The 22,666-nt window shown below is 40.8% G+C and overlaps 1 protein-coding gene across 4 annotated transcripts in view; it reads right to left on the bottom strand.

The window, feature by feature from the left end:
* The window catches only part of LOC148853054 (glutathione S-transferase zeta class-like), a 119,102-nt gene that overhangs the window by 63,472 nt on the left and 32,964 nt on the right, over positions 1-22,666 (bottom strand). For all 4 annotated transcript variants that reach the window (XR_016098749.1, XR_016098748.1, XM_088942853.1 and 1 more), the window contains 2 exons: positions 22,506-22,559; positions 22,332-22,407 (listed from right to left, as the gene is read on the bottom strand). Coding sequence is in view for 2 of the 4 variants with exons in the window: in XM_088942853.1 (XP_088798979.1) it covers positions 22,332-22,407; positions 22,506-22,559 (130 nt within the window). In the remaining 2 variants the exon portion in view is untranslated. The remainder of the gene's footprint in view (positions 1-22,331; positions 22,408-22,505; positions 22,560-22,666) is intronic.

The raw sequence follows: 22,666 nt of genomic DNA on the forward strand, positions 1-22,666 counted from the left end.
CATGAAATTTCTGAAAAATAGAGAAAAATTCACTATGGTCTTTCATAAGATAGATCCATGTCAACCCTGAAAAGTCATCAACAAAGATTACAAAATACTTAAGCCCATTGTATGACATCACTTTAACTGGACCCCATACATCAGAATGAACTAAAGCAAAATGACTTGAGACACAACTATCAATTCTTGGACTAAATGAGACTCGATGATGTTTTCCCAACTGACATGACTCACAATCTAATGATGAAAGATGACTCAAGGAAGGAACTAGCAGCTTCAAAGCCTTGAGAGAGGGATGACCAAATCTACAGTGCCATTGAAGAGGAGTAAGAGACGACTGAAAAGCGACTGGGGGGGCCACCACCATCAAAGTAATACAAACCACCTGTTTCATGCCCTCCACCAATCTTCTTCCCCGTCTTGAGATCCTGAAACACACAAGAAGAATGATAGAAGGTTACAGAACAATTAAGGGACTTGGTTAATCTGCTAACAGACATAAGGTTAAAAGGGAACTTAGGAACATATAAAACAGATGCTAAAGACAAGGAGGAGAGATCAACATCACCAACACCACAAATAGGAGATGTAGAACCATTAGCAAGTGTAACTGTCTGAGATGTGGAGGAGCGAGAAAGGGAAGAAAATGCATCAAGAGTCCCAGACATATGGTCCGAGGCTCCGGACCCAATGATCCAAGGTGAGGCTTTGGAAGCTAAGCAAGTCATACCTGAATGGGCAAGTGTATCTTTGTTCTGCTAAGATGTTTGAAGGAACTGTTCATATATTGCCTGTGGTACACTCACCATTTCCTACCCGGAAGCACAAGCGGGTGTGGAGGGGGTTGGGGAAGTTTGTTGGCTTTCAGTAATTGTGCTACTACTCTTAGATGTAGCATGGTTAGCCCAAGTGTTGGGTGGACCACGCAAATCATAGCAGGAATTAACTGTGTGCCCCTCTAAGCCACAATGTGTACAATTTCTCTGAGCATTACTCCTTCCTTTTCCACGGCCTCCCCCTGACTCTCGGCTTCTAGTCCGACCACTAGCCTAGTTAAACATGTGTCCACCACGATTGCTTGGAGGGTCACTGCTGCCACCACCACTTCTACTTCCACGGCCACTCCCTTTAGTCACTACCAAACCAGATCAATCAGAGAAGGAAGAATGTTCCAGCGGCTCAATGGATGTCCTCTTAAGACAGGCAAAAACTTCTTCAAGTGAGGGGAGAGCTGATCCCCCCAATATCTGTGCTCTGACAGGCTCATACTCAGCCTTCAAGCCCACAAGAAACCTGGTCACATCAAGCTGCTCACGTTGTTGTTGTTGTTGGATCTGAACATCTGATGTTAGAGGGTGATACACATTTAGCTCATTGCAGATGTTCCTCAAACTTGCATAATACTCTTCTAAGCCTTGACTTCCTTGTTTCAAATTGAAGTACTCTTGGTATAACTGATATACCCTAGTTGTGTTGTCTTGTCCAGAGTACAACTTTTTAGCATGATCCCAGATCTCTTTGGCTGTATCTAGGAACATGAAGTTCACACTAATCTTTGGTTCCATGCTGTTCCAAAGCCATGTCATTGTCTGTGCATCATCTTGTTTCCAATCACTGAACCCAGGGGAATCAGAGGGAGGTTTCTCCTCCCTCACATGTTTTACTTTCCTCTTGGCCTTCAAGAACACCTCCACAAATTTTGCCCATGTTACATAGTTCTCCTCCCTCACATTATCAGTGCATCATCCTTTTAATTTGGAGAAAACATGATGCCAGTTTTGTTGTCATTCCCATCTACAAATGAAGCCATCTCAATTATTTCACCTTTGAATATACACCACAATCTCACACTCTTCACAAGACTTATCTCACTTATGATACCACCAACTCCACCTTCTTCAACTGCACATTACACACTACACTCTAAAGCTGAAATCATTCAGCCAACACATCAAACACTTGGACTGCACACCGCAGAACCATTTACCATCAACACACCACGGCTGAAATTACTCAGTCATTTCATCGAACACTTGTTCTTCATACTGCAGAACTGATTACACACAAGGTCTAGGGGTTCACTTTTAAGCATTTATAATCACAAATATGTCAGTCACCACAACACAACCATCACCACACCACTGCTGTCGTGGACATCAGCAGTCTACTACTCTTCTTTCAGCACACATGCGAGCAAGAAAACAAAGGAACATGACTGATATGTGTATCAGTTTCACCCAGCACCACCACAACTATCTTTTGAAGCACAAAAATTAGCATTAACAATCCATTTCTGAACACACGATAGTAGTGTCCATACCTGTATACATCCAGCCCTCTTCGTACATCAAATAGAGGGTCTAGTATACCACTTCAACAACCACCACAGCATCGGACAGAGACATTCTCACCTCCAGGCCCTCAAAACGGCAACTCCTTTTCAGCCCTTTATCGAGTCTTCAATCAGGTCAGCTGTAGGATGATGAAACCTACTATGAAGCTGGCGGCGAACCCAGGAAGAAGACAACAGCAAGAAAACCCGAGACCTTATTGCTCTGATATCATGTGAATAAACCCTAGTTGATTTTAGGTCAAAGTAGAGAAGAAGAAAGAAGAAAGAAAAGAGAAAGAATAAGAAGAAGAGTGTTCGGCCATATTAGAAGAGAGAATGTGAAAAATCACTCTCCTAGCCAACCCACTTGAATTTTATTCATAAAACTTAGAGTTACAAGAAAGACAATTTTGCCCTCATAGAAGATGGAACACATAACTTAAACTCAGATACAATAGACCTTTCACTTTCAAGAAGATACACCAGAATGACCAAAATACCCCTGACTCGAGCATTCTAACAGGTTCCAAGTTGTTCCCAAGGGTGAGCGGTTGAGGCTAGATGTTACCGTGGCTTCTTTGGATTAGGACAGGTTAAAGATTCTAGGATAGGAGTTAGCAAGGGTGTCCTCTCCCCACCACAAATCAGTCCAAATTTTGATTCTATTTCCATTCCCCACCTGATATCTAGCATAATCAAAAAAGAGGTCATAGATAGAAGTAATACCTTTTCAAGGGTTAGAGGCTTTGACCCAGTTCAAGTGGATCTTGCTATCCCAACTGTTTGCATGTCTCCCATACTTGCTCTTGATGATTTTTGTCCACAACGCTTCCATCTCCAAGGGATATCTCCAAAGCCATTTTCCAAGAAGGGCCAAGTTCCTTTCTTCGATATTACCTAAACCCAAACCACCTACTTCCTTTGGCTTGCAAAACTGATTCCAGCCTACTAGATGACACTTGTTTTCACCACCCCCTTCCCGTAGGAAATCCCGTTGTAGTTTTTCAATCTTACTTTTTACTTTGCCTGGGATTTGGAAAACCGATAGAAAGTAGGTTGGCAGGTTGGCAAGGGAAGCCTCAATTAGTGTAAGTTTTCCACCCTTTGAAAGAAAGCTTTTCTTCCACATGGCCAATCTTTTCTCACATTTTTCCACTACCGGGTCCCAAAAACTTTGACTTCTCGGGTTCCCATCAAGAGGCATTCCCAAATAGGTAATGGGGAGCTTCTCCAACTTACACCCCAACAGCTCCTTAAACCTCTCCAAGAGAGGGTCACCGACATTCAGGCCCACAATGCTGCTATTAGAGTAATTAATTTTGAGTCCAGTCACCATCTCAAAACTATTTAGCACTCTTTTTAAGATGGAAATTTTCTCCCAATCCACCTCCAGGAAAAGTATAATGTCACCTGCAAACATCAAGTGAGAAATTGGGACTGCCTCCCTACCTATCTCAAATCCTTTTAGCAAATTTAACTCCCTGGCTTCTTGTATCAAGTAACTGAGTACACCCGCCAACATAGTGAAGAGTAGTGGGGAGAGAGGGCACCCTTGTCTCAAGCCCCTATTTGCATTAAAGTATCTAGTAGGTTCACCATTAATTAGGACTGAAAACCAAGCAAAGCTTATGCACCCTTTTATCCATCTCATCCACCTTCTACAGAAACCTCTCAGGCCTAGAATCTCTAACAAGCAATCCCAATCCACTTTGTCATAGGCCTTTTCAAGGTCCAACTTGATTACCACCACTGGCTTGCCACTTTGTCTTCTTTCTTCTACACATTCATTGGCCGCCAGAATGCTGTTAGTAATCTGTCTTCCTTGCACAAAAGCGAATTGGTTGTTTGAAATTAGGTCATTCAGCACCTCCTTTAGCCTTGTCGCCAACACTTTCGCTACTATTTTGTATAAGCTTCCCACCAAACTGATAGGTCTGAAATCCTTAACTTCTAAGGATTCCTCTTTCTTTGGCACTAGGGTGATGAATGTTGAGTTGTTTCCTTTGTTCACAATGGCTGATAGGTAGAAATCTGCAAACACCTCCACTAGATCAGACTTGATTGTGTCCCAGCAAAGTTGGTAGAAGAGAATAGGGAACCCATCTGGTCCAGGAGCTCTATCACTGTCCATCTTAAATATTGCTTCTTTAATCTCTTGCTCTTTAAAAGTTCTTTCTAGCCACACCTTTTTGTCATTAGACAATCTTGGGCCCTCCCATCTGTTCAGAGGAATTCTGCTAGTACCATCCTTTGAGTAGAGCCCTTTGATCAACTGCATAAGGACTTCTAAAATTTCTCCCTTGTCTTCTACCTCTCTCTGCCCCACCCTCAGTTTTGAGATGTAGTTCTCCTTTCTTCTCCCTTAAGCGTAACTATGAAAGAACTTCGAGTTATTATCTCCCTCCTTCAGCCATCTCACTCAAGACCTTTGTCTTCAATAGATTTCCTCCCTTAATATAATTTTCTCCCACTCCCTTCTAATAACTTTTCTTTGGCTTCTACCCTCTGCATCCAAATTCCCGGTTTTCTCCTTCTGGTCCATATCATCAATCTCTTGAATTAGCTTGTTCTTATCTTCTACAAAACTTTTAAACTCCTCTTTACCCCAAGCTTTTAGTTTCCCCTTCAGGTGCTTTAGCCTCTGCTGAAAGCGGAACCCTGTCCAACCCTCTACTCTAAACTCCTCCCACCAGGAAGCTACTCTTTACTGAAAGTCCTTATGCACAGTCCAAACCTTCTCCAACCAAAAAGGCACCTTTCCCTAACTAAAGACTGCATTCTGGAGCACCACCGGCCAATGGTCAGAGATCCAACGAGGCTTAATTGACTACAAACAATTGGGAAAGTGTTCCTCCCAATCATCGGTCATGAAGAATCTATCCAATCTGCTACTTATCGTGCATTCCCTCATGTTTGACCAAGTAAAGGAGCCATTGTTGAGGGGGGGGATCTCTAAGGTTGTGTCTCACAATGAACTCAGAGAAGTCCTTCATACTTCTTGTTACTCTCCTACTATTTAAGCTCTCACTACAGAATCTTGTGACATTGAAATCACCACCAACACACCAAGCAAAGTCATCGACCTCATGCAAGGAATCCAATTCCTCCCATAACCTCCCTCTTTGAGAAGGAGTATTTGGCCCGTACCCTCCAGTCATGATCCAGTTGAATCCATCAGAAGTATTTGTGGAAAGGACTGAGACAGTAAACTCTCCTTTGTCCACTTCTATTCCAGTAACCACTTCCTCTTTCCACATAATTGGGAATCCTCCCGTTGCTCCGATTGCAGGGAGATCTACCCATTTCCTTCCTCTGATTCTCCAAATTGCTTTAATCAAACTTCTGTTCATTACTTCTTTCTTTGTTTCTTGTAAGATCACTATGTCTGGGTCTTCTCTCCTTAGAGTATCTTTCACCAAACTTCTCTTCAAATTCCCTCCAAGCCCCCTTACGTTTCAACTTAAAATCTTCATGATTTGCCCACACCTTCCTTTCCCTTAACCAACCTTCTATCGGTGCCATTTACAGGCCCCATTTCTTGGTCAACAAAGCCCCATTGAAGTCTCTTGAGCTGTCTATTTGTCCCTTTCTTTACCCCAAGTACCAACTTCTTCCCCTTGCTGCTTCCTTTTGTTCCTATCTGCTGCTTAGTGCCTTCCCCATTGTTCTCTTGATAAGCAATATTCAAGCGAGTCTTCAATGTCAGAGCTTGTTCGTAGGGACTTGCCGAGGGTTGGGATAGAAGCCCACCATCACATGAATCAAGAGAAACAAAAGAAACACAGTGAAGCTCAGAGGAGAAGGTAGAATAAGTAATACAGGGAGAGCAAGTAAAGAGATTAAAAGAAAGGCCTGGTTTCGAGTTTGCCGCAAATTCAATCTTTCCTCCTTTCTCAAGGTGTCTAGGATCAGAGCAACCATAATCTGGGTTCACAAGCTGCATCGGCTCCAGAATTTCCACATTGCCCCAGTGTTCCCAGTTCTCAAATAATGATTGTGCTCCTTTTAGAGCCACCTCCCGGCCATCAACATCTTCCTCAGATTCATATGAACTCAACTCTGAATCAGACTCCTCTTCCACATCTTCTCTATCTGAACTCGAACTCCTTGTATGCAATAGCATTGGAGGGCAATTAGCATCTCTTGCTTCCCCTCCGACTGAAAGTGGGGTATCTGGAAGGTCTTTGCCTATGAACAGAGGAGTAACGACAAGGTTGTCATAAACATTTTCCTCGTGAGAACATTCAGTCTGGGATTTTGTCTTTACTCGGCCCACTAGCTCAGGCCGGACATGGATTAAGGAAGGGGTTCGGGTCTTTAGGTCGGGTCGAGCTTTGGAAGGGTCACCCACCCAACATCTACTGTCCTTCTCCCCTGGGTTTCTTTCTTCTTAAAATTTAAAATCTGAGTAAGTTTCCTTTTCTTGCCCAAGCTCCCTCCCCAGTCCCGCCAGATTTCCTTTTATGGTTCCTGTTCTTTTCTTTGCTTCTGTTTGAAGAAATCTCTTTTGCAGCTTGTTGGTCACGAATCACACTCAATCTCACCTTAGAGGCAGATGGCCAATCAGCTTCCCTTTCCGCACCACGTGTACTGACACCAGTCTGGTGAGTTAACTCGGCTAAGCTCTGTACAGACTCGTTCATCTTCTCCACCTCAAGTGAGCAATAGAGCCATACATCTCCATCGAGGATGGGAACTACACGAGGCACTTCGTAAACTCCTCTACCTCTCACCCTAATCCTAGCACTTCGTAAACTCCGCCACAAAGGCTTCCTAAGAGATTGAAAACCTCTGCTGTCCAAAGATGAAAGGGCAGTCTGTGTATCACTAACCAACCATTAAAGGTTAGAAATGCAGAGTTTGTATTCACTTTCGGCCACCACCGCTCCACCAACACCTTCTTCCCATAGACAAATATTGATCCCAGTCTTGCCCACCTGCTAACTAATTCCTCTGATGGGGCAAACCCCACTGCCTTGTTCGACTCAAAGGGTTTCAGAGTTAACAACTTTGAGGAATGCAAATTTGCTGAGAGACCTAACTCCACATCTCTCCAAGATAACTCCTCTGGTTTGGTGCAAATGAAAATAGACTTCCAACTTCCAAATGGACCAAATTGGTGGACCATGGAGATGAAAGCACGACCTCCGACCTTCACCACTCTACTCCTGCCTTGCTCTAAATTTGGGAACTCCTTTTTATTGATGGGATTCCCAAGTTTGTCCTTCCCTTACGAGTGGAAACAGATTTTAAAGCACTTGTCATCGTCCCCCATCCGAATGAATTAGCTTCTTCAGGAATGTAGATACTTCGCATTCTACTTGCTCCCTCCCAATGGCTTAGTCTGATGAATCTTCCCCATCTATTTTCTGCAACTAGGATAGTGGTTATCCTTCCCCTGTCTGCTCGCCTTAAAAGTTCAGAGGTTCTGAGACGATTTTCTAGGATTTTTATCAACCCACCCATTGTCCAAAGAGCCTCTTCCTTTTTCAGACAAATTCTAGTCCAAGCCCCTCTTCCTCGCTCTGTGATCACCAACTCACCATCCCCAAGATATCAATTTGTGACCAGTTCGAATGTTTTGGAACCAATAACTATACATTTACATTGGCATTCCATTGCGTTGGCATTCCATTACATAAGGGTCCTAGATCTTTCACCTCGAATTGAGTGGCTAAGAATTTCTTCAGCTTCTGTATTTCAATCTTCATGTCTCCTATGACCACTATGTCATCAACATACACAATTAAAGCTGCAATTTTCCGTTACCTTTCTTCACAAAAAGAGTATGATTTCATTGGCATTATTTGAACCACATCTGGTGAACAGCTAAGCGAAACTTACTAAACCAGGCCCGAGGTGATTGTTTCAACCCATATAATGATTTTTTTTAACCTACACACCTTCTACCCACTGCCTTTAGCACAAAAACCTAGAGGTTGAGTCATGTACACCTCCTCCTCTATGTCACCATTCAAGAATGCATTTTTATGTCCAACTAGTGAAGTTCCCAGTCAAGATTAGTTGCCAATGAAAGGAGGATCCTACTAGAATTCATCTTGGCTACTGGAGCAAAGGTCTCTGCATAGTCTAATCCATATACTTGTGTAAACCCTTTTGCCACCATTCTGGCTTTGTACCTTTCTACCGTACCATCAGCCCAATGCTTTTCTGTTAATACCCATTTGCATTCCACTAGTTGTTTCCCTTCAAGAAGATCCACAAACTCCCAAGTGCCATTTTTGTGCAAGGCATTAATTTCTTCCTTCATTGCATCTGTTCATTCAGGTTTGGATAAAGCTTTTGCCACATTCTTAGGAACAGAAACACTGTCAACAGAGGAAAGGAACACACGATATAAAAGTGAAATATGATCATAGGACACAAAGTAAGAGATAGGATGATTAGTAGTACACGATCTAACACCCTTTCTCTTAGCAATAGGAACAGTACTTGTGTGAAGCAAGGTCATAGCAACAGTATCCCTTTTGAGATAAAGGGTAACCATGAAAAACACAAGGAATGGCACAAGGACCGAGCTTACCACGAGTAACGGACACGTCATGAACAAAGAAACGACACCCAAAGACACACATTGGAATAGGGGACAGAGGAGCCATAGGAAACAACAATTGATGTGGGGCCATATACTCTAGTAATTGAGATGGTATATGGTTGATGATATATGCAGCACACATAACACCATCCACCCAAAAGCGTTTCAAAACATTCCTATGGAGTAATAAACCACAGGCTACTTCGAGAAGATTACGATTTTTCCTTTCAGCGACACTCTTTTGATAGAATTTCCTAGCACAAGAGCTTTGATGAAGTGATCCTATCGAAGCAAAGAACAAAATCAAATCACTATGGAAGTACACTTTTGCATTTCCAACTAGAAAAATATGGATCTCGGTTTAGGATTGAGTAAAAATCATGTGTTAAAAATCATTCACAATCTTTGGCACTTCATCTCTAGATCGCATAGGATAAACCCAAGTATATCTATAGTAGTCATCAATCAAAGTAATTAAATACGTATATCCAGTCTCAAAAAATAGAGTAACAGGGCCCCAAACATCATAATAGACAATATAAAACGGAAATTCAGATCTTCTATTTCTCAAAGAAAATGAACTTCTATAATGTTTACTGAATTGACATGTCTGACACTGTAACTCACTAACTGACAAAGACTTAAATAACTCTGGAAACATAAGTTTTAATGACTCGAAAGAAAGATGACCAAGATGACTATTATAATCCAGCCTACCTTTGAGTTCTATTAGTCTGATAACAGCCAAGAAGAAAGAAGAAGAAAGAAGAAGAAAAAAGGAAGAAAGAGAGAGAGAAAGGAGAAAAGGAGAGAAGAAAAGTTTGGTTTGAATTAGGGAAAAGATCATTCTCCCATTCGGCCACACATGTTTTATAGTATTAATATAATGGAAAAGACACACGTGCCCTTATTTAAGTGAGGGACACTAGTTCTAATATAATATTACAGATCAGCAACCTCAACATAAGTATAAAGACAGAACACTAACACTCCCCCTCAAGCTGGTGAGTATATATCATATAATCCTAGCTTGTTACATATGTAGTCCACTCTTCACCAGCTCAACCCTTTTGTAAATAAGTCTGTCCACTGGTTTCATGTGTGCACACATATGCAATGTCTATCACTCCATTCAGCACCTTCTCTCTTACAAAGTGACAGCCAACCTCTATGTGCTTGGTTCCTTAGCCACACTAATTCACAAGCAGTATGTGCCATAGCTCTATATTTTGCCTCTGCACTGCTTCTTGCCACGACTGTCTAATTCTTACTTTTCCATGTCACCAGATTACCCCCAGGAAAAGTGCAATAGCTTGTGGTAGACCTCCTATCAAACATAGAACCGGCCCTGTCAGCATCAGTATACCCTTCTATTTCAAGTTTTCCACCACTTTTGTATATCAAACCACGACCAGGGGCCCCTTTTAAATACCTCACAATTCTTAGAACCACATCCCAGTGAGGAACCAGAGGTTTCTGCATGAACTAACTTACCACACTAACCGCAAATGAAATATCTGGGGGAGTAATGGTTAGGTAGTTCAGTTTACCTACAAGTCGCCGGTATCTGCCAGGGTCTTCAAACACTTCACCCATATCACTGCTCAGCCTAGGATTTGTTTCCATAGGTGTTTCAGTAGGTTTATAAAGAAGAGATGGAAAGATATGAAGAATGGGATATCTCATTATGCTTCTGTACATCGAAACTTATAGTTCTCTCTAGGAAACAAACTAGGTAACAAATCTCCCTAATTAAAGGATACAAACTAGGTAACATATCTCCCTAATTAAAGGGAAGATAAAGTTGATTCCTAAAAAATTTGTACAGCTCACAAATCTCTCAACTACTTAAAATAGCACAAAATCAAATACAATACATAACTACAGAAATCTCCAACACTCCCCCTCAAGCTGGCATGAATATATCACTCATGGCAAGCTTGCTAAGTTCTCATACTGTGCCCTAGGAAGCCCTTTGGTGAGAATGTCTGCTACTTGGCTCGTGGTGGGTATGTAGGACATGCATATCACACCACTATCTATCTTCTCCTTGATGAAATGTTTATCCACTTCTATATGCTTTGTTCTATCATGTAGAACTGGATTATGAGCTATGGAAATAGCTGCCTTGTTATCACAATAGACTTTAATAGGTGTTGGTGTAGGAACCTTCAATTCTTCTAGGAGCCTTTTGATCCATAACACTTCACAAAAGCCATGTGCAACAGAGCAGAATTCTACCTCTGCACTACTCCTTGCTACAACACTCTGTTTTTTGCTTCTCCAAGTGACCAAATTCCCTCCTACCAAAGTGCAGTAACCTGAAGTAGATCTTCTATCATTTATATCACCTGCCCAATCTACATCTGTGTAGGCTTCGACTTGGAGATGACCCCTATTTTTGAACAAGAGTCCTTTCCCCGGAGTTCCTTTCAGATATCCCAAAATCCTGAACACAGCTTCAAAGTGAGTAGGTCCAGGTGAATGCATAAACTGACTTACTACACTTACTGCAAAGGCTATGTCAGGTCTTGTGTGCGACAAATAGATTAGTCTTCCAACTAATCTTTGATAACGTTCTCGATCAACCACCTCATTTACTGTTACTGCTTTTAACTTCATATTTGGGTCCATTGGAGTTTCTGCGGCTTTACAACCTGTCATCCCTATCTCCTTAAGCAATTCAAGAATGTATTTGCGTTGGTTGATAAAGATTCCCTCCTTGGACCTTGCAAACTCCATTCCGAGAAAATATTTAAGTTTTCCCAGGTCATTAATGTCAAATTCAGCCTCAAGCTTATTCTTCAACTTGTTGATTTCAAATAAATCATCCCCAGTCATGATAATATCGTCTACATACACTATCGAAATAGCTATTTTACCTTCGGTGGAGTGCTTGAAAAATAAAGTATGATCAGCTTGACTTTGTGAGAAGCCGTGCCGCCTTATTGCATTCCCAAATCGTTCAAACCAAGCTCTTGGTGATTACTTTAGCCCATATAGGGATTTTTTTAACCTGCAAACTTTGCCTCTTCCAAGACTTTCTTCAAAACCTGGTGGTAGGTCCATATATACTTCTTCCTTTAGGTCTCCATTCAAGAATGCATTCTTGACATCGAACTGACGAAGTGGCCAGTTAAAATTAACTACAAGGGAAAGAAATATTCTGATAGAGTTAATTTTAACAATAGGAGCAAAAGTCTCTTGGTGGTCTATACCATGAGTTTGGGAAAATCCTTTTGCTACGAGTCTTGCTTTGTATCTCTCCACACTTCCATCAGCCTTGCACTTTACTGTAAACACCCATTTGCATCCAACTGTCTTCTTGTCATGGGGTAGATCAGTAATACTCCATGTATTACTCTTTCTAAGAGCATTCATCTCTTCCATCACAGCTAACCTCCATTTCGGATCATCTAATGCTTCCTGAACAGTTCTTGGCACATACAGATTAGAAATCCTAGACACAAATGCTTTATGAGTATGTGATAATTTCTCATATGACAAGTATTTTGCAATAGGATGTTTTGTGCAAGTTCGGGTACCTTTTCTTAATGCAATTGGAATGTCAAGACCTGAAGAAGACAGATTAGGCAAATCATTAGATAAAGACAGAATAGGGGTAGAAGAAGGATTACTTTGAGTAGTAGGATCTTCACTCGGCAAATTGGATTGGACTTCTGCTGTAGGAACAACTGAAACAGTAGTACTTTTGTGAAACTTCTTCCTGGTATAAAACTGAAGCTCAGGATGAGGATTGTGATCCGTTTGAAGTACTTCTCCCCCTGTCTCTGATAACGTAGTATCTGGAAAATTTGGATTAAGAGTACCATCACTAGGTTCCATTCTTTCAACAATTGTTTCCGAACCTTGCTTATCAGAATTAATCAAAGGTATAAATTCTTCTACAATAGGTAAAGTTTCCCAAAAATTATCTTCCTTACTTATGTTCTCCCCCTGAAGAAAATTTTTTTGAAAGAAAGGTTGGTCCTCAACAAAGTGTACATCCATACTCTCAAAAAATTTCTTTGTAACTGGATTAAAGCATTTGTACCATTTTTTATTAGATGCATAACCAAGAAACACACATTTTTCAGCTTTTGGATCCAGTTTTGATCGAAAAACATTTGGTATATACACATAACAGACACAACCAAACACTTTTAAAGGAAGATCCATAGTTATTCGAGATGTGAGAAAACAATTTTTTAGATTCTGTAAAGGAGTTTCATATTTTAAAACTCGAGATAGCATTCTATTTATCGGATAACATGCAGTTAGGAGAGCATTTCCCCAGAGATATTTAGGTACATTCATAGAAAACATGATGGCTCTAGCTACCTCAAGAAGGTGCCTATTTTTTCTTTCAGCAATTCCATTCTGTTGTGGTGTGTCACGACAAGTTGATTGATGGATAATACCTTTTTCGGTTAGAAATGCTCCTAAGTATTTGTTAAATTATTCAGTCCCATTATCTGATCTTAGAATACCAATTTTGGTTTGAAATTGATTTTCAATCATAAGGAAAAATTCTTTAAATCTTTGTTCAACCTCTGATTTCCTTTCCAACAAGTAAACCCAGCATACCCTTGTATGGTCATCAATAAAAGTCACAAACCATTTTTTTCCAAAAAGTGTGTTAAACCTTAGATGGGCCCCAAACATCACTATGTAACAAATAAAATGGTTTTGAAGCAGAATAAGGTTTTACTAGAAATAAAGCACGATGATCTTTAGCCAAATGACAAGACTCACAATGAAGTTTTGACCAATCAACTCCTTTAAACACTTTAGGAAATAAATATTTGAGATATGGAACACTAGGATGTCCTAATCTTCTATGCCATAATATAACTTGATCACAGACAGGGATTGAACTCGTACTACTTAAACCATGAATTTTTTTATTACCAGTAGAGGTTTCATCAAAGTAGTAGAGTCCATTTATCTCTCTAGCAGTTCCAATCGTCTTCCCCGAGTTCTGGTCCTGAAAAACACAAGTGGAAGGAAGAAAAAGAATGGAGCAGTTAGGATCTTTCGACAATCTGCTGACAGAAAGAAGATTGCAGGCAAATTTTGGAACATGTAAAACAGATTTCAGAGTAATTTTTTCTGAAATTTTAATGTTTCCTTTGCTTGCAATAGATGAAAGACTACCATCAGCTATTCTCACTTTTTCAAAACCAAAACAAGGATAATAGGAACTAAATAGGTTAGAGCAACTTGTCATATGATCAGAGGCCCCTAAATCTATGATCCAAGGGCCGGATTTTCCTAGCATTGAGAATGCCAAAGAATTGCTACCTGTTTGTGCCATAGACCCGACAGGAGTATTAGGTGACGAATAAGATTTTAGAAGTTTAAGTAGATGATCTATTTGCTCTTTGTTGAATGGGGATGATTCAGCCTCGTTTGCTGTAGGTATATTCTATCCACCAGGTTTGTTCACCCTCCAATTGGGTGGTCTCCCGTGCAGTTTGTAGCAATTCTCTCGGGTATGGCGAGGTTTCCCACAGTAGTCACAGCGTAGGTTATTCTTGTCTCCAACCCGCTGATTTTGGGCTGACTTTCGACTGACCTGGGCCTCGGAAATCAAGGCTGACTCTTCCACAGGTCCGGTTGTACCTACAGCCTTCTTTCCAAGCATCACTTGTCTCCGGCTTTCTTCTCTACGTACTTTTGCAAATACTTCACCAATTGGGGGCAGAGGGTTTCTTCCAATAATTCGGCCACGAACCTCATCGAATTCAACGTTTAAACCTGCAAGAAACTTGAAAACTCGGCTAGCATTCACCATCTTCTTGTGATAATTGCAGTCATCAGGTGACTTCCACTCGTAATTGTTGAATAGGTCCAGGTCCTGCCAAATTCTCTTAAGAGAATTAAAATATTTAGTCACTGAATTCTCACCTTGGCGAATATCTCCGAGTTGTAGAGATAATTCGTACACTTGGGAGTGATTCTCCAAATCAGAGTACATCTGTGAGACACTGTCCCATAATTCCTTGGCTGTAGAATAGCAGAGATAATTTGCACCTATCTCTTCAATCATGGAGTTAACCAACCAAGACATCACCATGGAATTTTCAGCATCCCAAACAGCATAGGCTGGATCCTTCACATTAGGCTTCTTCATGTCTCCTGTGATATAGCCAATTTTCCCTCTCCCTCTGAGATACATGTGAACAGATTGTGACCACCGGAGAAAGTTGTCACCATTTAGTCGGATTGTAGTGATCTGAATAGAGTGATTTTCAGGCAAATTCCGGACAATCTAGGGCTCAGGCTGAGAAGGCTGAGAACTGGACGTGACTTCAGACATTTTTAGGGACAGAAATGCAGAAACAAACCCTAGGTCTTTTCTGCTCCGATACCATAAAGAAGAGACCGAAAGATATGAAGAATGGGATATCTCATTATGCTTCTGTACATCGAAATTTATAGCTCTCTCTAGGAAATAAACTAGGTAACAGATCTCCCTAATTAAAGGATACAAACTAGGTAACAGATCTCCCTAATTAAAGGATACAAACTAGGTAACATATCTCCCTAATTAAAGGGAAGATAAAGCTGATTCCTAAAAATTTGTACAGCTCACAAATCTCTCAACTACTTAAAATAGCACAAAATCAAATATAATACATAATTACAGAAATCTTCCAATAGTTTAGCACCTAACAAACCCATTTCCTCCAACAAATCAAGCACATATTTCCTCCGACACAAATTAATATCATGCTTAGATCTTGCTACTTCTATCCCCAAGAAATATTTCAATTTACCAAGGTCCATTGTTTGAAAATGTTCCTGTAGAAAAGTCTTCAACCTGTCAATGCCCGTTTTATCATTCCCAATAATAACAATATCATCTACATACACCACCAATAAGATTTTTCCTGCCTGAGAGTCATGACTGAGGACGGAATGATCAACTTGGCACTGTTTCATACCAAACTTCTTTACCACCTCACTGAACCTACCAAACCATGCTCGAGGAGACTGTTTAAGCCCATATATAGCCTTCTTTAGTCTGCATACCTTACCACCCTCCCCCTGAGCAACAAACCCTGGCGGTTGCTCTATGTTGACCTCCTCGAGCAAATCACCACGCAAAAAGGCATTCTTGATATCAAGCTGATAGAGGGGCCAATCATACGTAGCTACAAGAGAGATTACAACACGAACCGACACTATCTTAGCAACTAGGGAGGTCTCTGTGTAGTCAATACCAAAGGTTTGGGAGTACCCTTTTGCAACCAATCGAGCTTTTAGGCACTCAAAACTACCATCAGGCAAATACTTAACAATAAAAAACCACTTACAACCGACAGCCTGCTTCCCAAGAGGAAGAGCGGTGAGGTCCCAAGTATGATTATGAAGTAGAGTTGAGAGTTCTATTGCATGGCACCACCCTGGAGAGGGGCTTCCTGGAAAACCTTAGGGACAACAACTAGGGATAATAAAGAGATAAACTGGCGATGGGAAGCGAAAAGTTGAGTGAGTGAAACATTATTAGAAATAGGATGAAAGGTATAAGTGCGTTTACCTTTTTGCAAGGCAATGGGAAAATCAAGATCAGATACAGGGTTCAGGGCTGGTGTGGAGACAACTGTCGGATCTGTCAACGGTGACGGAGCTGGAGGAGTAGCAACCGATACATGTGGGCGATGTGTATACACTTGACGAATAGGTGGGCGTTCAACAGGTGGTAGCACTGGAGGCAAGGACTTGGTCACGGCTGGAACAAGGGGAATAGAACCGGCAACTGGAAGTGGAAGAGCGGGAGGTGATGAGGAGGAAGAAGCATCACCGGACCGCAAGAAAAAAGAAATAGATTCAAAGAAGGTAACATCAGCACACACAAAGGAACGTCGAGAACTAGGATGATAACACTTGTACCCTTTCTGGGTCCGAGAATAGCCAAGGAAGATGCACTTAATGGATCATGCACCTAACTTGTCCTTCCTGGGGCCCAGATTATGGACGAAGCAGACACACCCAAATACTCGAGGAAAAAGAGGAAAAGGAGACAAGGTGGGAAACAAGGTAGTAAATGGGGAACGACCATCAAGGATAGACGTGGGCATCCGATTAATCAAGAAGCAAGAAGTAAGCACCGCATCACTCCAAAAGGGTTTGGGAACATTCATGTGATGCATGAGGGATCGTGTTGTTTCCAAAAGATGACGATTCTCTCGGCCACCCCATTTTATTGTGGGGTGTAGGTACATGAGGTCTGATGTATAATGCCATGTTGGTCCAAGTATTCTTGAAATGATGAAGATAAATATTCACGGCCATTATCAGAATGAAAAATTTTAATGTGAACACCAAAATGATTGAGAATCTCAGCATAAAATTCTGGAAGATGGTAAACAATTCACTTCTTTCTTTCATTAAATAAAGCCACGTCATCCTTGAAAAATCAACAAAAATGACAAAATATCTATATCCATTGTATGACATCACTTTATAAGGACCCCAAACATCTGAATGAACCAAAGAAAAAGGACTCGACACACGGTTATCAACCCTAGAACTAAAGGGAACACGGTGGTGTTTCCCCAACTGACACGACTCACAATCTAAAACTGAATGTTGATTCAACGAAGGAACCAAAGATTTCAAAACTTTAAGCAAAGGATGATCAAATCAACAATGCCACTGGAGAGGAGAGAGAGATGACTGGAGAGTTGTTGATGTTCTTCCACCACTGTCAAGATAATACAATCCACCAGCTTCATGCCCTCCACCAACCTTCATCCCCTCCACCAACCTTCATCCCCGTCTTGAGATCTTGAGAAACACACATAGAAGGGTAAAAGGTAATGGAACAATTAAGTGACTTGGTCAGCTTACTAACAGACATAAGGTTAAACGAAAATTTAGGGACATACAAAACTGAGGATAGGGATAGAGGGTCCAGGTCAACATTACCAACACCACAAATGGAGGATGTGGAACCATTAGCAAGGGTAATAGATTGTGATGTTGAGCAATGAGAGAGGGAAGAAAAGACACCTAGAGTTCCAATCATGTGATCGGAGGCTCCAGAGTCAATAGTCCAGGGATTGGGTGTGGATGCCAAACAAGCAATACCTAAGTGTGCGAAAGTAGCCGTGTTCAGCTGAGATGTGGATTGGACAAACCTCTCATACTCATCATGGGGAACACTCACCATCTCCTAACCAGGACCATCTGTAGATGTAGGAGAAATATGATCAGCCGAACGATTCTCTTGTCTGAAGCTAGTGTCACTAGTCATGGCATGATTGGCCCAGGTTGAGGGTGGACCATGCAAGTCATAGCAATAATTAATGGTATGTCCATCCATACCACAATGAGTACATCTCCTCGGACCCAAGCCACGTCCTTTACCACAGGCTCCCCCTGAATCTCTACCTCCAGTACGACCACCACCACGGTTATATGTAGGTCCACCACCACTACTCCGGCCATATACCAGACCACTGCTACCACCACAGCCAGACTGAGCTCCTCGATCGCCACCTCTAACACCACGGCCCCTTAACACTGCAAAGGCTGATCTATCTGAGACATTAGAGTTCTCAGTAGATCCAAAAGAAGTCCTTCGAAGTAGAGCAAACACCTTTTCTAAGGAAGGGAGAGCTGACCCTCCTAGTATCTGAGCCCGCACTGGTTCATACTCAGATTTCAGCCCCACCAAAAATCAAGTCACATCAAGTTGTTCTCTCTGTTGTTGCTGAATTTTCACATCAAAAGTGAGGGGGTGATAGACATTCAACTCATTACGAATGTTTCTCATACTAGCATAGTACTCCTCAAGTCTCCGATTGCCCTATTGCAGACTAAAGTATTCCTGATACAGCTGATATACTCTGGTTGTATTGTCTTGACCAGAATACAACTTCTTAACATGGTCCCACACATCTTTGGCAGTGTCAAGAAACATGAAATTTACACTAATCTTGGGTTCCATACTATTCCATAACCGCGTGATAATCTGTGCATCTTCTTGTTCCCAATCTTCATACTCATGAGAATCAGTGGAGGGTTTCTCCTCCCTTACGTTTGCAAAAGGTTTTAATTCCCAGGATCCATATAAGTGGAGAGTGCAACACTGTTCCTTGCAGCCGAGGGAGAGGTCCTCTCTTGTCGGGCAGTGTATGATCATTATGGGCTGAGAGGTTAAGTGTAAGACCATTGAGGATAATGCCTGATGGGCTAATCTTGCATCTGCCCACAATCCTTGGGTGTTACAAGGTGGCTTGGCCCAGGGACCACTTAGGGTAAGTGTTGGGCCCATAGAACCCATTTGATGGGTTTCAGGGGGTGCACTGTCTTTAACAGTGTATTCGACCAGGCCTTGTAACAAAGGCTGGGCCGAACCCATGTGGCTGATGTGTAGATCAATGCTAGGGTCCCACACCATACAAGGAAGCCCAACTGGGCAGCAGTTAGGAAGGTTAAGTGAGCACATAAGCTTAATGGGCCTAAAGCCCATTTCGAACTGGGCTATTTATTTAGTTAATTAAAGGGGCAAATTCTGAGATGGATTAGCAGTTAGGATAGGGTCTTGATCCTATCCACTCAGAGAGTCCAGATCTGAATGTGATTCAGATCTAGAAACCTCATAATAAGATTAGGATAAAGCTAATCTAATCTGCAGATAAGATAAGGGTTTATCCTTATCATTAGAAGAGAAGGCTGATCCAAATATGATTTGGATAAGCACCTCCTAATGGGATTAGGAGCTGATCTTTTCAAATTAACAAAAGGAAGGAAGGGGCGGCAGCCTTGAGAGAGACTAAGAAACACATCAGATCCTCTTTAGTGCTGAAATCAAGAAGAGAGAATTCTACACCCTGCGAATACTCTCTTGCCGCCTCCCTGCTCTTGCCACCCTGTTTGCCAGTTCGATCTCCAACTGTGGGAGAAGTCAAGATTGGATCTTGACATCAATTCTTTGAGAAAGGATTGAAAAGGAAGCTGTGCTCACGTTCCATCTTGCTGTTTCTTGCGAAGGACAGAGTTCTTGGGGAAGAACACTGTTGATTCTGCTCCATCCTGCACTGCGCCATCTTCAGTGGGAGCAGTCTTTGGATCCTTCCTTGGGCGTGAACACCTTCGTTGGGAGATATTGCTTCTCCGTATCAGGTATCATTCTCTCCCATTCCTTTTGGTTCAGATCTGGTTCAGTTTAAGGTTCAAGATTTATCCTTGAAAATATGATTTTCTAAATAGGGAATGTGATTCCCAGTTGAAGGGAGAGAAAATTTTTTTAAATTCGCCCCTTATTCCGCAATCTTTGGGCGTCCATGTGATGGATCTCTCAACCCTTCATTTTGAGCCTTAAATGTGCAATTATATTTCTTCTAATTAACTTTTGAAGGTTTACTATCTAATTCCATGTTTCTATTCTCAATATAATCCAAACATATAATAACAATAAAGACAAAAGTTAAAATGGAAAATAATTAACATATATAAAGAAGAGAAAATGGCTAAACTGCTAAACACCAAAAGGGAGACAGAGAAACATACCTATTTCGTTTCTTAATTTTCCCTATTTGATTTATATAGTTTCTTTCCATGGTTTTGAGCCTTAAATGTGCAATTATATTTCTTCGAATTAACTTTTGAAGGTTTACTATCTAATTCCATGTTTCTATTCTCAAAATAATCAAAACATATAATAACAATAAAAACAAAAGTTAAAACGGAAAATAATTAACATATATAAAGAAGAGAAAATGGTTAAACCACTAAAGACCAAAAGGAGACAGAGAAGCATACCTATTTCAATCTCTTAATTTTTCCCATTTGATTTATACAGTTCTTTGCTATGGCTTTAAACCTTAAATGTGCAGTTATATTTCTTTTAATGAGCTCTTGAAGATTTATTAACTAATTCCATGTTTCTAGAAAACTTTCCTGATTTTTTAGATTTTCCAACTATCTTAGCAAAATATCCCCAAAATTTCTCCACCTCTACATGGTGAGATGTTCATCAATATCGAAATTACAATCCATGGATATATCCTGTTCATGCTTGCAGAATTCGTATATACTATTCTGGTGATTTCTATATCTACAGTACTGCTATCTGTGGTGCTATTTTACCAACGTTTTCTGACTTGCAAGAGCAGAAGAGCAAGAAGAGCAAAGAAAACAGCAAAGAAAAGAGAATAAATGAGCGGCTCAAGTGTTCCAAGACGACACTAAAGAGAACTTTATATTAAGAGGCCAATAACACATGAAAGGACAAGTATGCCCCTGATTAGTGGAGGGGCACACAAGCTAAAAAATAATAATAAAAAAAACAACTAATCTAAGCCCAATAACTTCAGGCTCAAGTTGAGCATAGATGTCCATCATGCCCAGCTTTCCAAGAAGACCACGGAACTTTTCTAAAGGACGGCTTTTGATTAGAGCATCTGCAAGTTGCTAGCTGCATCTCTAAAGGTGTGTAGGGAATACAAAGTTCACTAGAGATGATCCTCTCTCACAAAATGTCTATCAACCTCAATATGCTTGGTCCTGTCATGCTGAACAAGATTATTTGCAATATTAATTACAGCCTTGTTGTCACAATACAACTTGAGGGGACATTTTTGCCTTCATTCCTAACTTACCAAAAAGAGTTCTGAGCCACAGTAGTTCAGCTATACCATGTACCATAGCTTTATATTCAGCCTCTGCACTCGCTCTAGCAACAACATTCTATTTTTTACTTCTCCAAGTGACCAAGTCCCCCCCCAACAAATGTATAGTAACCTGATGTAGACTTTCTGTCACCGGTAGAACCTGCCCAGTCTGCATTAGTATAAGCATCCTCTCAAGTTTGTCATGTTTCTTGAACAAGATTCCTTTTCCTATACAACTCTTCAGATATCTAAGGATTCTCACAACTACCTTATTGTGAGGAACTTGGAGCAAGCATAAACTGACTCACCACATGAACTGCAAAGAGTGGGAGCAACAATATTAATGTGTTGCTGTGGCTCTTTCATGAGAACAAAATCACAGATCTCGTCAACTTGCTTTCTTAGAACAACACGCAACTCCATTATTCAAGTTCTAGAAAATTCCACATCTTGTTGATAATTGTGAACAAGCTTGCTCAAAATTCCTAGAAATTGGTCCTCAAGTATCAACTGACTGCTCAAGGCTCTCCATCCGAAGACTTATTTCTTCCACCTTCTCATGTGTCTCTCTGATGGTAAGCTTGACTTGCTTGTAAATCAGCAACAAAAATCAATAAATCAACTTCAACTGCTTTAAAAATTAAAAGAGAAGAAAAGATTTCCCTGATTGCCAAAGTACCAGTACAGATGCAATTGATAGTGCTCCTACTACTATTTCTATGTTTTTAAATAATGCACTAAAAAATTGACATGTTACTAATTCAACAGGAAAGAGAATTCACTCATCAATTCATTGGTAGTGATAAAAGATTACCAGAAAAGCCCCTTCCAATTTGCTTTTGAGCCCAAGCAATTTTTTCATCAGAACCAAGTTTTTCTTCAATGTAGTTCTGACAATAAAGACAAAGCAAAGCAATATAATTCATTGTATTAATAGCAGAATGAATGTTATAGATGCATTAATACCACTATAGTTTTAAATACTTACCAGGACAAGCAAATTCTGAAGTGGCTGTATGCTCGAGGAAACAATGTTTGCAGCCTACAACCAGAAGGATAATTGTGATTTTTTATTGGATTCTGAATTTCAAATTATGAGCTCTCTATTGTGTGCATGCAAAATTTGAGTAGAGATGTGAGAGGAAGAAG

The sequence above is a fragment of the Nelumbo lutea genome, chromosome 5 (assembly GCF_056320005.1).
Source record: "Nelumbo lutea isolate HS-2025 chromosome 5, American lotus-T2T, whole genome shotgun sequence".
In the NCBI taxonomy this organism is placed as follows: domain Eukaryota; kingdom Viridiplantae; phylum Streptophyta; class Magnoliopsida; order Proteales; family Nelumbonaceae; genus Nelumbo; species Nelumbo lutea.